Source organism: Oppia nitens, unplaced genomic scaffold (assembly GCF_028296485.1).
Source record: "Oppia nitens isolate AA-2021 unplaced genomic scaffold, nextdenovo-longstitch-racon4-pilon3 scaffold43_pilon_pilon_pilon, whole genome shotgun sequence".
NCBI classification, from domain to species: domain Eukaryota; kingdom Metazoa; phylum Arthropoda; class Arachnida; order Sarcoptiformes; family Oppiidae; genus Oppia; species Oppia nitens.
The window spans coordinates 324,422-338,409 of NW_026533225.1; the positions used below are offsets into that span (position 1 = coordinate 324,422).

At 28.8% G+C, this 13,988-nt stretch overlaps 4 protein-coding genes across 4 annotated transcripts; 2 read left to right on the top strand and 2 right to left on the bottom strand.

Moving 5' to 3' along the window:
- The first annotated feature begins 773 nt into the window (after positions 1-773).
- Positions 774-3,645, top strand: LOC128959250 (cytochrome P450 3A8-like). The gene is made up of 5 exons (XM_054305188.1): positions 774-878; positions 943-1,092; positions 1,198-1,916; positions 1,976-2,630; positions 3,597-3,645. Exons 1-5 carry the CDS (start codon positions 823-825, stop codon positions 3,643-3,645), a joined length of 1,629 nt encoding a protein of 542 aa, XP_054161163.1. The 5' UTR covers positions 774-822.
- A 1,951-nt stretch (positions 3,646-5,596) lies between these two features.
- LOC128959251 (3-oxoacyl-[acyl-carrier-protein] reductase FabG-like) lies at positions 5,597-7,834 on the top strand. Its single transcript, XM_054305189.1, has 5 exons — positions 5,597-5,650; positions 5,715-5,960; positions 6,997-7,272; positions 7,386-7,492; positions 7,597-7,834. Exons 2-5 carry the CDS (start codon positions 5,745-5,747, stop codon positions 7,832-7,834), a joined length of 837 nt encoding a protein of 278 aa, XP_054161164.1. The 5' UTR covers positions 5,597-5,650; positions 5,715-5,744.
- Positions 7,835-7,938: 104 nt separating this feature from the next.
- Positions 7,939-8,429, bottom strand: LOC128959252 (cytochrome P450 3A19-like). Its single transcript, XM_054305190.1, has 2 exons — positions 8,355-8,429; positions 7,939-8,274 (listed from the first exon to the last, which is right to left on the bottom strand). The coding sequence occupies exons 1-2, from the start codon at positions 8,427-8,429 to the stop codon at positions 7,939-7,941; spliced, it is 411 nt and encodes a 136-aa protein (XP_054161165.1).
- A 3,144-nt stretch (positions 8,430-11,573) lies between these two features.
- LOC128959253 (uncharacterized) lies at positions 11,574-12,774 on the bottom strand. The gene is made up of 3 exons (XM_054305191.1): positions 12,680-12,774; positions 11,919-12,448; positions 11,574-11,827 (listed from the first exon to the last, which is right to left on the bottom strand). The coding sequence occupies exons 1-3, from the start codon at positions 12,772-12,774 to the stop codon at positions 11,574-11,576; spliced, it is 879 nt and encodes a 292-aa protein (XP_054161166.1).
- Between the last annotated feature and the right edge of the window lie 1,214 nt (positions 12,775-13,988).

Genomic DNA, 13,988 nt, shown 5'->3' on the forward strand with positions numbered 1-13,988 from the left:
CAGATATAGTCCTAGTAGACAAACATCAAGATAAGGCGTACATACTATACGTAACGATTCCACTAACACACAAACTATATGACACGCATAGTAAGAAAGGCCGAAAATTGGACAGACTTGGCCTATAAGATAAATGAGAAGTGGCGCATTAAGAAAGTTGAAATCATACCCATAAACTTGTCATCAATGGCTGTCATATCGGGGAAAAAAACTGGCCTTAAGTATGATATTACTGGAAATCAGAAAAACTTAAAATTAATGAAATGCAAAAAAAAAGTTATACTTCTGAATTGTAGAACAATAAGAAAATTACTAGACTTGAGTTGAGTCTAACCAGTCGTGTCTTAGTCACCAAATATGGCCGAGACAACTGTGATCACACCGGAACTATCCTGATATACAAAGATAATAATAATTATACGCCATTTATCTTAACATTTTTTTTCAATAAAATATCCATAATAAAAAGATTTTAATGAAACTTTAATTACAGTAACAATTAATTTTTATGTTTTTATATGAAGTTGTTATAATGAGATGACATAGATATTTTTTTTATAATACCTAGAATTCCTGTTATTATTATTTACAGTATATTAGTTTTTTTTAAATATTAAAACTATAGTTTAAACTACAGTTGTCAGTTGAAAATGCTAGAAAGCATTTCTAGAAAAACTAATAAATATAATGAATTGCAATTCAATGAATTCATTAATTTTATATTACTAGATATTATATATACGGTATATAATAATAATTTTTTATTTAAGTTTTTAAAAATATCAAATCAATAGTAGAAAATTTTTCTAAAACTTTGAAACTATGTTGTCTATAGTATCAATAATTTTTATATCTACAGTACTAACATTTATTTATAAGTAAGTTTTACAAAATAAATTTATTATAAATAATTATTATCATATTATAATTGACTACAAATAGATATTTTAATCGACATTTTGATTATTGGTCAAAACGGGGTATAACTGGTCCGAAACCAGTTATCGGTTTCGGCAATAATCTGCCGCTAATATGGCGCACGCGGGCCGATGTTGATTTCCAACGTATGAAAAAATATGGACACATATATGGGTAACAGTTTATTATATCATATTTATTAGTATTACATGTTTCTAAAACTATTTAAAAAATAAATTACAAATAATATCTATAATCATATTATTATTATACCTATAGTTACTTTTACGGAGATCTACCGATTCTTATAACCACTGATCCAAATCTAATCAAACAGATCTGTTTGAATGATTGGCCAAACTTTGTTAACCGATCCAATCATGTGGTCCAAAGTTCACACAATCATCCAATACTTTGTCACAATATAGATGAAGCACAAGACACGGACTGGAAACGGATCCGATCTATAATGAGTACAGCTTTTACTTCAGCAAAGAGCAGATCAATGATGCCAAAGGTTAGACAATGTTTGAAACAATTGACAACAGTTATGGACAGGTATGCCGCCAGTGGTCATACAATAGATATGCTTCAGATGTACAAAAACACAATGATGGACATCGTAGCCGCTTCTGTATACTCATTGGACTTGAACTCTGCGGTCAATCCAAATCATCCGTTTATTATAAATATAAATCAAATTTTAGATCCCAAATGGTATCGCACTCTTGCATTGATTTTATTGCCACAGTTTGTCCTTAATTTGATTGGTATGAAACAACTGACCGACGATACGTCCAACGAGTACTTCTTTCAGCTGACCCGTCATATTATAAGTCAGCGAAAAGCTAGCACTGGGACGGGTAGTGGTGGTAACGGTAGTAGTGGTAAGCGTTGGGATTTTGTTGAATTACTTATGGATGCGCACGCTATTGAAGACCAGACTATTAATGATAACAATAAAACAACTGAAGATAACTATCGACTCTATGAAAAGGGTAGGCATTATATAAATATACTAATAATGAAATGATTGTATTGTTGTTGTTGATGATAGGTATGACTAAATACTTGACCGAAGACGAAGTCATAGCCAACGCCTGGTTTCTGATTAACGGCGGCTATGATGTAACAGTTGTTACCCTTTCATTTGCCACCTTTGAGTTGGCCTGTAATCAAAGTGTTCAGCAAAAACTTTACGATGAAATTATGACAGTTGTCATCACTAACGATGATAATGACCAACAACTAGATGTCGATCGGTTGCATAATCTGCCGCTACTCGAAGCTGTCGTATGCGAAACACTACGCTTACATTCGCCGACTATAATGGAGGGCCGTATTGCCAAAAATGACTATCCATTGGGCGGTCGTCACACAGGCATCACTCTCCGAGCCGGAGAAACCATAGAGTTTGGTATCTATGCGATGCATATGAACGCCGACTACTATCCAAACCCCGAACAGTTCAATGTCGACCGTTTTCTACCGGAAAACCGTAACCAACTGACACCCTATGCTTTCTTACCGTTTGGTTTGGGTCCGCGACAGTGTATTGCCAAACGGTTTGCGCAAATGCTCGTCAAACTAACACTCGCGACACTTGTATTGAAATACCGATTCAATACATGTGAACAAACAGATATACCAACCAAAGTACATATAAGTAGTTTTTCAAATGCACCCAAATGTATTAATTTGAAAATTGAATCTAGATAATTTTTTTTATATTATTATTTTTAGTTTTTGTATTTCAGAAATCTTTTTTTTTGATAGACTAATATAATTACAATTAATTGTTGTTTTTGTTTTTAGTATAAATATAATAATAAAAAATTATTTTAGTATAGTAAAATACTATATATTTAGATAAATTTTTAAAAGATTTAAAAAATATTATTAGATAAATAATACAACAAAATAAATGTAAAATATTTATAATCTAGTCAAAATCAAATTTACAATAACAATTACAAAACTAAAAATTATAAATAAACAATATTTTATAATTTTATAAAAACTGCTAATTTTGAATAAAATTCATCTATTGTTATAATATATAATATATATATAGATTATATATTTGATATTAATATTAGAGAATCTAAAGATTTTAAAAATTTTAAGAATTTGATAAAAATATTTTTAATAATTAACCATAACTAATTTTTATTATATAATTTTATAATTATTATTTTATAATTATTATTTTATAATTTTTGTAATTTTAATTTACTGACAGTCTTGCAAGAATAACAGTTATTAAACTGAATGCAAGGCTGTATAAATAAAATTTGATTTGATTTGATTTGATATATACAGGTATATAAATAGATTACAGTTGAAAAACATATAAAACCAGATAAGAATGCTAGAAAGCATTTTCAGAAAAAAAAACTTGAATAGCATAAATAGACTGAAAACCATTAGTTTGTATAATTATAGCGGCTATATAGTAACATAAAAATTTAAAAACTGATAGGAGGTGACTGATATGCAGACCTTTATGGCAGACCCCATTTATAACGAGAACCGTCGGTCTGACAAAAAAATGACCAATAGTAAACTTGTAGGGACTAATAAGTTTTAATCGGCAGTGATGGTCGCGGTCAGATCGGTTGACACGTTCATGAGATATACCCGAAAAACCGGGTTTTTATGATAAATTATACCCGCAGACCCCGATTATCTCGAAAACCAATGGTCAGACAAAATAGTGGCCATTAGTTATTTTGTAGGGACTAATTAACTTTAATCGGCAGTGTTGGTCCCGGTCAGATCGGTTGACCCGTTCAGAAGATATACCTGAAAACGGGTATTTTTTAATAAAATTTGACCGCAGACCCCGATTATCTTTAAAACCAATTGTCGGAAAAATTTCTGACCATTAGTTCAAATGTAGGGAATAAAATATTGTAATCGGCAGAGTTAGTCACAGTCGGATCGGTTAACCCGTTCCCGAGATATAACCGATAAAATTAACAAATACTTAAAAATATTCTACTATATAAAAATACCCGCAGACCTTAATTATCTCGGTAACCATTAGACATACAAAAAAATGACAAATAGCTAACATGTAGTTAATAACTAAATTAAATCGGCAAAATTGGTCCCGGTCAGATCGGTTGACCCTTTCCCGAGATATACCCGAAAAACGGATAATTTTAGTTAAAATTTGACCGCAGACCACTATTATCTCGAAAATCAATTGTCAAAATGATTAGTGGCCATATGTAATTTTTACATAATTTTATATTTATTAATTCAATATTTAATATCACTAGATGTCAGAGAATGCGTATTTAATAAATAAAATAATTATAATTATAAATATTTTCGAAAATATTTATTTTATAGAAATTATTATTATTATGCGTTTTCTAAAAGTATAATATATTCTAATATTTATAAGTCATTATGATTATTAGACGGTATAGTCGATATTTACGATGACCCAAAAACCCAAAACGAATGAACCGATAGCTATGAAGGCATACTATGACAGTATGACAAAATAAAAACAACTTTAGTCATTAGAGTATCAATTGACTCGGTTTGACAAAATAAACAACTATAGTCATGTGTAGTATCAAATGATTTAGTATAACAAAATAATCATCAATAATTATAATACTTTTACCGCTTATACTTATTCTTTTTGTTCACGTAGATATCAAAATTTTAATGCATATTTTTTATCCTTGTTTTTGATGCTTTATTAAAATTTATACTTAAAAAAATTTATAAAATTTTTACTACGTTTGACACCATTTTTTTAAATTATACTAATATATCATATCATATTTTTTATGCTTTTTACTATTACAACGTTAAAATTTTTACCTAATTTTTTTACTTTAGGCATCATTTTCTTTGTTTCCGAAAAGTTATCAAAATTTTAATATATATTTTTTATTCTTGTTTTGATGCTTGACATTGTTTTTACCGGAATCGTTATATTATAAATAATTTATTATTATTATTTATTGATTGAGTTCAAAACTAGAGTGATCACCTATATTACTGTTACATATTATAGAGGTTTTTAGGATTTGATACATGGGTTAGGAATAGTGTTAGGAAGTGCTATGGCATACAAAATAATTCTATAACTTCCAGATGTTTATAGATGACAAATAACTATATAAAAAATTAAATATTAAATATATTAAATGTTCTTATAAAATAATTAATTCAATATTTAATATCACTAGATGTTAGAGCATGCAAAACTAGTTATATTTTTTTATAGAATAAAATATAATTATAATTTTTCTTTGAAAATATATTTTTTATATATATTATTATCATGCGTTTTCTAATAAGTATAATATATTCTAATATTTATAAGTCATCATGATTATTAGATTATACCAATTTATTTATGTCATTCAAGTTTTTTATGGAATTTTTTTTTAAATGGTTTAACCAGTAATACAAGTAATTATTTTGACATTTTCAATATTGTAATTAAATAAGCAAGTGTAAATTAGCCAATAGAGAAATTTTTATTTGTTTTAACATACTGGTTTAAACCTGTTGAAAATTTTAGAAAACATTTTTATGAAAAAAACAACTTGAATGACATAAATAAATAGATATAAACTAATAATCATTGTGACTTATTAATATTTTTAAACATACTTAATACAAAACGCATACATGTAATAAGAATAATTACTAAAAAATATATATTTTCAAAAAAATTAGTAATTTTATATTTTATTTGGTAATTTTATTGAACTATTAAACATCTAAACATATTTATTGAATTAATTAATTCTTTTGTTTAGAACTTTAATCAATCAATAAATATCAACAAAATGTCATCAAATGATAAGTTCTACGATGAAGTGCGAAACTCACGAAACTTTACAGGAAAAGTAGTATTGGTTACGGGATCGGGTGCTGGTATTGGTGCTTCAATAGTCAAGTTATATTCAGCACTGGGAGCTAATGTTGTGATCACCAGTAGATCCGAAGATGCTTTACACAAAGTGGCTGTCGATGCACAACAATTGTCTCCTAAAAAACTTAAGGTATTCATTAAATTATTGATTTAAAAAAATTGGGACAGTCTGAAAAAACCAAGTTTTTTTCAAAAAAAAACCAATTTTTGGTTTTTTTTGAAAAAAGTCTGAAAAAACCAAAAATTGGTTTTTTGAGTCTGAAAAAAACCTAAATTGGTTTTTTTCATTTATATATATAATTTTAATCAAATATTTTATATTTAATAATTAAATTAATAATTAAAATATATTTAATAATTATATATTTTTTATCTAAGATAACTTGGGTTTATATAGACCACTTTTGGCCACTTGACCCTTTGTCAGTTATTATAAAAATTATTTAAAAATAATTATAAAGCATTTATATTATATAATTATTGATTTTATCATTAAATTTAATTATATTGACCACTTGACCACTGGTCAAGTTTAGTCAATATTGACAGAAAATAGTTTTTATCAAGATATTATAATTATTAAATAATATAAATAATTTAGACTACTTTTAATAAATATTGACCAGTGGTCAAGTGGTCAATATAATTAAATTTAATGATAAAATCTTATAATTATATAATAAATATGCTTTATAATCATTTTTAAATAATTTTTATCATAACTGACCAGTGGTCAAGTGGTCAATATACACCCAAGTTATCTTAGATAAAAAATATATAATTAATAAATATATTTTAATTATTAATTTAATTATTAAATATAAAATATTTGATTAAAATTATATATATAAATGAAAAAACCAATTTTTGGTTTTTTCAGACTTTTTTCAAAAAAAAAAACAAAACTTGGTTTTTTTCAGACTGTTCCAAAAAAATTATATTCAGTTGATTCACTGTATATATTATAAAGAAATTTTTTTGTCATAACAGTAATAAACTGTTATCAATTATATATTTAAATAAAAAACATTTAAATAATTTATTTATTTCTATTTTATATGAAAAAACATATTTCTTTTAAATAAATGTAATTTACTGTTAATTACATTTTAATTATCATTTATATTCAAAAAAATAATAATAATTATGTTGTTGTTGTCTATTAGCCATTGGAAGTGATCGCAGATCTAACCAAATCGGATGATTTGAATAACTTATTAAACAAAACCATCGAAACATTCGGCAAATTAGATATTTTGGTCAACAATGCCGGCGGTCTACACGCGACTCTTATAACTCACCCGAAGTTTACTGATAGACTCAAATCAACCGAAACACTTGATATTAATGCTACACTAGAGCTAACACAACTGGCCATACCTTATCTGGAGAAAACCAATGGCAATATTATTATGATTACAGCAAATCTTATTGAAAGACCAGTAATTAGTTAATTAATTATTATTATTATTATTATTATTATTATTATTATTATTATTATTATTATTTGATTTAAATTTTAATATTATATTATATTAATATTATTTACATACAGTTAAGAGGTTATCTTAATTATATTATTGGTAAAAGTGCATTGGATCAGGCCACCAAGGTACTATCAATTGAATTGGGCAGTAAAGGCATACGTGTTAACTCAGTCAGGTGGTAGTAGTAGTAGTAGTAGTAGTAGTAGTAGTAAGTCAACTATATTGTTATTTTTTGTAAAAAAATATATTATTTTTTTTATATGTAAATCTACTGTACAGTCCGGGTGGTATTGAATCACATCCCGGAACTTATGATCAAACATTTCTAGACATACTCGAAAAGACAGCAAAACGTACGCCATTGGCCAGAGTAGGCCAACCACAGGATATTGCCTCAGCTGTTGTATTCCTGAGCTCATCGGACGCCCGATTCATAACCGGACACAGTTTGGTAGTCGACGGCGGACTCAAGTATAATATGGATTCAAATTTTTTGGAAGATTATGGATTAGATTAGAGATTAACTTATTTATAAGATTTGTTGATTTGAATTTGAATAATAATAATAAAAAAATAAGATAACAATTTTCTATAGATTCAATTGATAAGTTTGGGTTCGTTTTAAAAACTACTTATATGTACTTTGGTTGGTATATCTGTTTGTTCACATGTATTGAATCGGTATTTCAATACAAGTGTCGCGAGTGTTAGTTTGACGAGCATTTGCGCAAACCGTTTGGCAATACACTGTCGCGGACCCAAACCTAACGGTAAGAGAGCATAGGGTGTCAGTTGGTTACGGTTTTCCGGTAGAAAACGGTCGACATTGAACTGTTCGGGGTTTGGATAGTAGTCGGCGTTCATATGCATCGCATAGATACCAAACTCTATGGTTTCTCCGGCTCGGAGAGTGATGCCTGTGTGACGATTTTTGTTGTTGATATAATGATGACTGTTCTGATTTCATCGTAAAGTTTTTTTTGCTGAACACTTTGATTACAGGCCAACTCATAGGTTGCAAACTATAGGGTAATAACTGTCACTCCATAGCCTCCAACAGTCAGAAACCAGGCATTGCCTATAACTTCATTGTCGGTCAAGTACTTTGTCATACCTATCATCGACAACAACAACAACACAATCATTGAACTGTTAATACATTATATTATAATTATTATTTTATAAATAAATATGATTTATATTTAATCTTTATATTAATATTAATTTTATTGAAACTTATATAATTAAACATTTTTATTATTATTACTGTAATATTATTTTGTATAAATAAATATAAACAAATTTTTTATTAATTAAATAAAAAATAGTAAATGTATTAGAAAATATAATTTACAAACCAGATGAGAATGCTAGAAAGCATTTCCATACGAACTCCTTATCCAAAGTAAATTTTACTCATGTTGGGTATCAAATGATTCAGTATGCCAAAATAAACTCAACTATAGTCATGTGGGGTATCAAAAGATTCAGTATGCTAGAATAAATAACATTTATTTTTTATACATTTGCCGGCATTTTTTGAAAAAATAATCCTAATTTGTTATACTTTATTTTTGATGCTCTATACAATTCTTAACGTTAAAATTTTTACCTGATTTTTTTTACTTTGACCTCCATTTTTTCTATGTTCCCGTAGATTTCAAAATTTTAAAGCATATTTATTATGCTTGTTTTTAATGTTTTATTCAAATCTATATTCAAAAATTTTTACCTAATTTTTTTTTTACTTTGGCCGCCATTTTCTCTATGTTCATGAAGAGATATCAAAATTTTAATGCCGATCCCCTATAACTTATTTTTGATGCTTAATCCAAATCTGAAGTCAAAATTTAAAAATTCAGTAAAAAGCGGACGGAAGGACATATAGAATTCAGATACGGATCCTTTCAGGAGTTCGTGAAAATATAATAAAAATAAATTTTTGTTGTTATTAATATATAATGTCTACGTGGAAATTAATATATCTATTTACTTAGAATTTTTATTTTCAATTTTTTTTGTTAATTATATTATAATAATAAAAGTTAAAAAAAATTTGTAAAATAAAATTGTTTTAATTTTTTTTAAATAAAAAATATGGAAATTGTTACAAAAAACGATGATTTCAATAGAAAAGTAGTATTGATTACCGGTTCGAGCAGTGGTATCGGCGCCGGTATGGCCGTAGAGTTTATTACTTACCAAATTACTTACTTTTTTTCTTGAGTTTTTCTAGAAATGCTTTCTATCATTTTGAACTGGCTTATAATTTTTTTTATTACTACTGTTTTGATATTTTTATAAACTAATATAAGCAGTGCAGTCAATGTTACAGCAGTGCAGTCAATGCAGTCAATGCTACGGCAGTGCAGTCAATGCTACGGCAGTGCAGTCAATGCTACGGCAGTGCAGTCAATGGTACGGCAGTGCAGTCAATGCAACGCCAGCGCAGTCAATGGTACGGCAGTGGAGTCAATGGTACGGCAGTGAAGTCAATGCTACGGCAGCGCAGTCAATGGTACGGCAGTGCAGTCAATGGTACGGCAGTGCAGTCAATGGTACGGTAGCCCAGACAATGGTACGGCAGTGCAGTCAATGCTACGCCAACGCAGTCAATGGTACGCCAGTGCAGTCAAATGGTAGCGCAGACAATAGACGGTCAATCAGCGGTGCGGAAAAATATTTTTATAAACTAATATAAGCAGTGCAGTCAATGCTACGGCAGTGCAGTCAATGATACGGCAGTGCAGTCAATGCTACGTCAGTGCAGTCAATGCTACGCCAGCGCAGTCAATGGTACGGCAGTGCAGTCTATGGTACGGCAGTGCAGTCAATGCTACGCCAGCGCAGTCAATGGTACGGTAGCCAAGTCAATGGTACGGCAGTGCAGTCAATGGTACGGCAGTGCAGTCAATGGTACGGCAGTGCAGTCAATGGTACGGCAGTGCAGTCAATGGTACGGCAGTGCAGTCAATGGTACGGCAGTGCAGTCAATGCTACGCCAGCGCAGTCAATGCTACGCCAGCGCAGTCAATGGTACGGTAGCCCAGTCAATGGTACGACAGTGCAGTCAATGCTACGCCAGCGCAGTCAATGCTACCCCAGCGCAGTCAATGGTACGGCAGTGCAGTCAATGGTACGGCAGTGAAGTCAATGGTACGGCAGTGCAGTCAATGGTACGGTAGCCCAGTCAATGCTACGCCAGCGCAGTCAATGCTACGCCAGCGCAGTCAATGGTACGGTAGCCCAGTCAATGATACGGCAGTGCAGTCAATGCTACGCCAGCGCAGTCAATGCTACGCCAGCGCAGTCAATGGTACGGTAGCCCAGTCAATGGTACGACAGTGCAGTCAATGCTACGCCAGCGCAGTCAATGGTACGGTAGCCCAGTCAATGGTACGGTAGCCCAGTCAATGCTACGGCAGTGCAGTCAATGGTACGGCAGTGCAGTCAATTGTACGGCAGTGCAGTCAATGGTATGGTAGCCCAGTCAATGCTACGCCAGCGCAGTCAATGCTACGCCAGCGCAGTCAATGGTACGGTAGCCTAGTCAATGGTACGGCAGTGCAGTCAATGCTACGCCAGCGCAGTCAATGGTACGCCTGTGCAGTCAAAGGTACGGTAGCGCAGACAATAGACGGTCAATCAGCGGTGCGGAAACTTATTGGTCAATACTGTGGTCCAAGTAAACGTCAATATTGTTGTTTAAGCAAGAGAGTTCAAAGTGAAGTGAAGATACAGTGTAGTTGATAATGTTGGATAAAGGCACAATTGATAGATTTTATTTAAACCAATACTAAAATTTATTGAAACATTTAGAAAATTAAATAATACATTGTGTTATATAATACAATGTATACCAATCTAGACATACAACCACTCTTTTTGAAAGTCAGATCATTTTTGTCGAGTATTTACTCGTTTGTGAGTTTTGCAGTTTAGCAGTGCATAGGCGCAAAACGTTACAATATAAGTAATTATTAAAATTTCACATACTTTATATATAATTAAAAAATCAATTCATATTTTTGTGTATTTTTTAATTTGCAAAAAAATATTTCATAATAATATTAATAATAATATTTAAATTTACTAAACACAAAAAACAGTAAATTTTTTAAAATACAATAAAATTAATAATATTTAGAAAACAAAATAAAAACAAAAATATTTTTTTACTTATTTAAAATGATTGCTAAATCAATTGACTAAATGTAAAAAAATTGTTATTTTTTTTTAAAAACTAAAATACTAATTTATTTATTGTATGCCTTGAATTGTATGAAATGCCAGGAAAATTTCATTTCATTAATACTATTGTCCGCTAAAAATTGTTTCCACGACATCAACACTGGTTGATGGTTGGTCTCAGTTACCGACGCTCCGACTGGTAAACTAAAATACGTGTTAAACACTTTATCTTTAAAGCGGTCACTTTTGACCTCTTTGTCAAAAAGGGTCCGATCTTTATAATAGATAGTAGAGCAGTCTAATATTTCTGGCATATAATCTGAAAAAAATAATTAATTAAAATCCAATTATAACTAAATGAAGTTTAATAAATTATATTTATTAATATATATATATATATATACAAAAACCTATTATCTGTTTTCGAGTCATTATTTCATTTTCATCCAATAGTTTAAATTGTTTTATATGAAACTTATTGTCGATTAATGATTGTTTCCAATCATTAAATTGTTGATCAATTGATTGACAACACAGTTGTTGTTGACTTTCCTCAAACTTATTGTCCAACAGTTGTTTTTCATTCAGATCTTTGTAAATAACAATATTAGCAAAAAACAGTCCACCGTTTGTCAGCAACTTTCCAATGATTTCCATTATTTGCCGTTTATTTGACATATAGTTTAGCGTTACGTTAGTGAACAGTAGATCCACTTTGGACTCCAATTGTCTGATATGTGGACTCAACTCAAGCCACGGGACACTCATATCTTGTAAGACATACTCAATGCTGGTATCGTCTGAACTGTTGGCCACAGCGTGTGCTAACATTTCGGGTACGACATCGATGGCTATCAATTGTTTGTGCGATACGTTTTGGGACAACATTCGGGTTAATCTGCCGTCACCGAAGCCCAGGTCAACAATCAGATCGTATGAACTGTTAGTTTGTAATAAAAATATTAATAATTATTTATAAAAATTATTAATATTAATAATGAATAATAATAGTAATAATAATAGTAATAATAATAGTAATAATAATAGTAATAATAATAGTAATAATAATAGTAATAGTAATAGTAATAGTAATTAGTAATAGTAATAAATTAATAGAAATTAATAGAAATTAATAAAAATTAATTAGTTTTATATATTTAATTTTTAATACCGTTTGTCATTAGTAATCAATTGTATTGACTCTAAATAAATAGCATCAATATTATTAGTAATATCAGCGTAAACTTCAGGGCTTATACAACTCATAATTTTAATTAAATAAATTTTTATGATTTTTTTAGTTTAAAAAAATAACTATATTTATTTGATTTTACTAAAAATTAAAATTATTAAAAGCTACAGTTGAAAATTGAACTTTTTTAACGACACGTGTAGAATTAAGACTAGTTAATATATATATATATATATTTATTTATTAAAATTTTTTATATATTTTTTTAGTGACTTGTAATTTTTGATTTTATTCACTATTGTAGTATGATTAAGTATGTTTATAAATATTTATAAGTCACCATGATTATTGGTTTATATCAATTTATTTATGTCATTGAAGTTTTTTTACATAAAATGAGCCAAACTTGATATAAAATCATTAAGCATTATATATCTGTATTAACAATTTATTGGTTTTTTTATTTTTATTTTTATATTATTTTATTTATATTTTATTTTTTACTTCATTTTATTAAATTAAAAATTATTTATTATACTTCTTATTATACTAATAAAATTTAAAAACTAAATTTATTTAATAAAAATTTATATTTATAAAATCATTTTTATCTATTATAATAAATATACAATTAATTAATAACATATTGTTTGTTATAAATTAATAAAATGTTATAATAAAATAAAATATTAATAAAATTATTATATATAAAAATAATATTATAAATATAAAATTTTTTTAAAATAAAAAGTGTCTTTATACACGGGTCATGCCAAATTTTTTTAAAAAATTTTTTAGAATAATTACAGGAAGTTACAGTAAGGTTACAATATAATCATTAAAACATTAAAAACAAACTGATAAATAAAGTGTAAACTAATAATGAAATACGCTTACATGTCTCTAACTTCTACCCCCCGACCCTCCACGAGAAAGTTTAAAAATTTTATTCCTCCTGTACCCCGTCGTTCGACAAAAGTTTCTTTCGCTAACCCCTCCCTCCCCTCCCCTTAAGTGCGAACGTAGTATGTGAACCATATATTTAACAAAAAATTAATATATACAGTTTTTAAACTAACTAACTACACAGATAAAACGTTTAATATCTTAAAAACTATTTATCGGATTTTAATGCGGTTTATTTTTAAATATAACCCCACTCCCCCGATTGATAAATCATAAAAAATATTTTAAAATATTATTGTAATTTTAATATAAAATTTAATTTTTCTAAAAGTTAGCTATTTTATCATTACATTTCAATTGAATTGTTAATAATAATAAATAA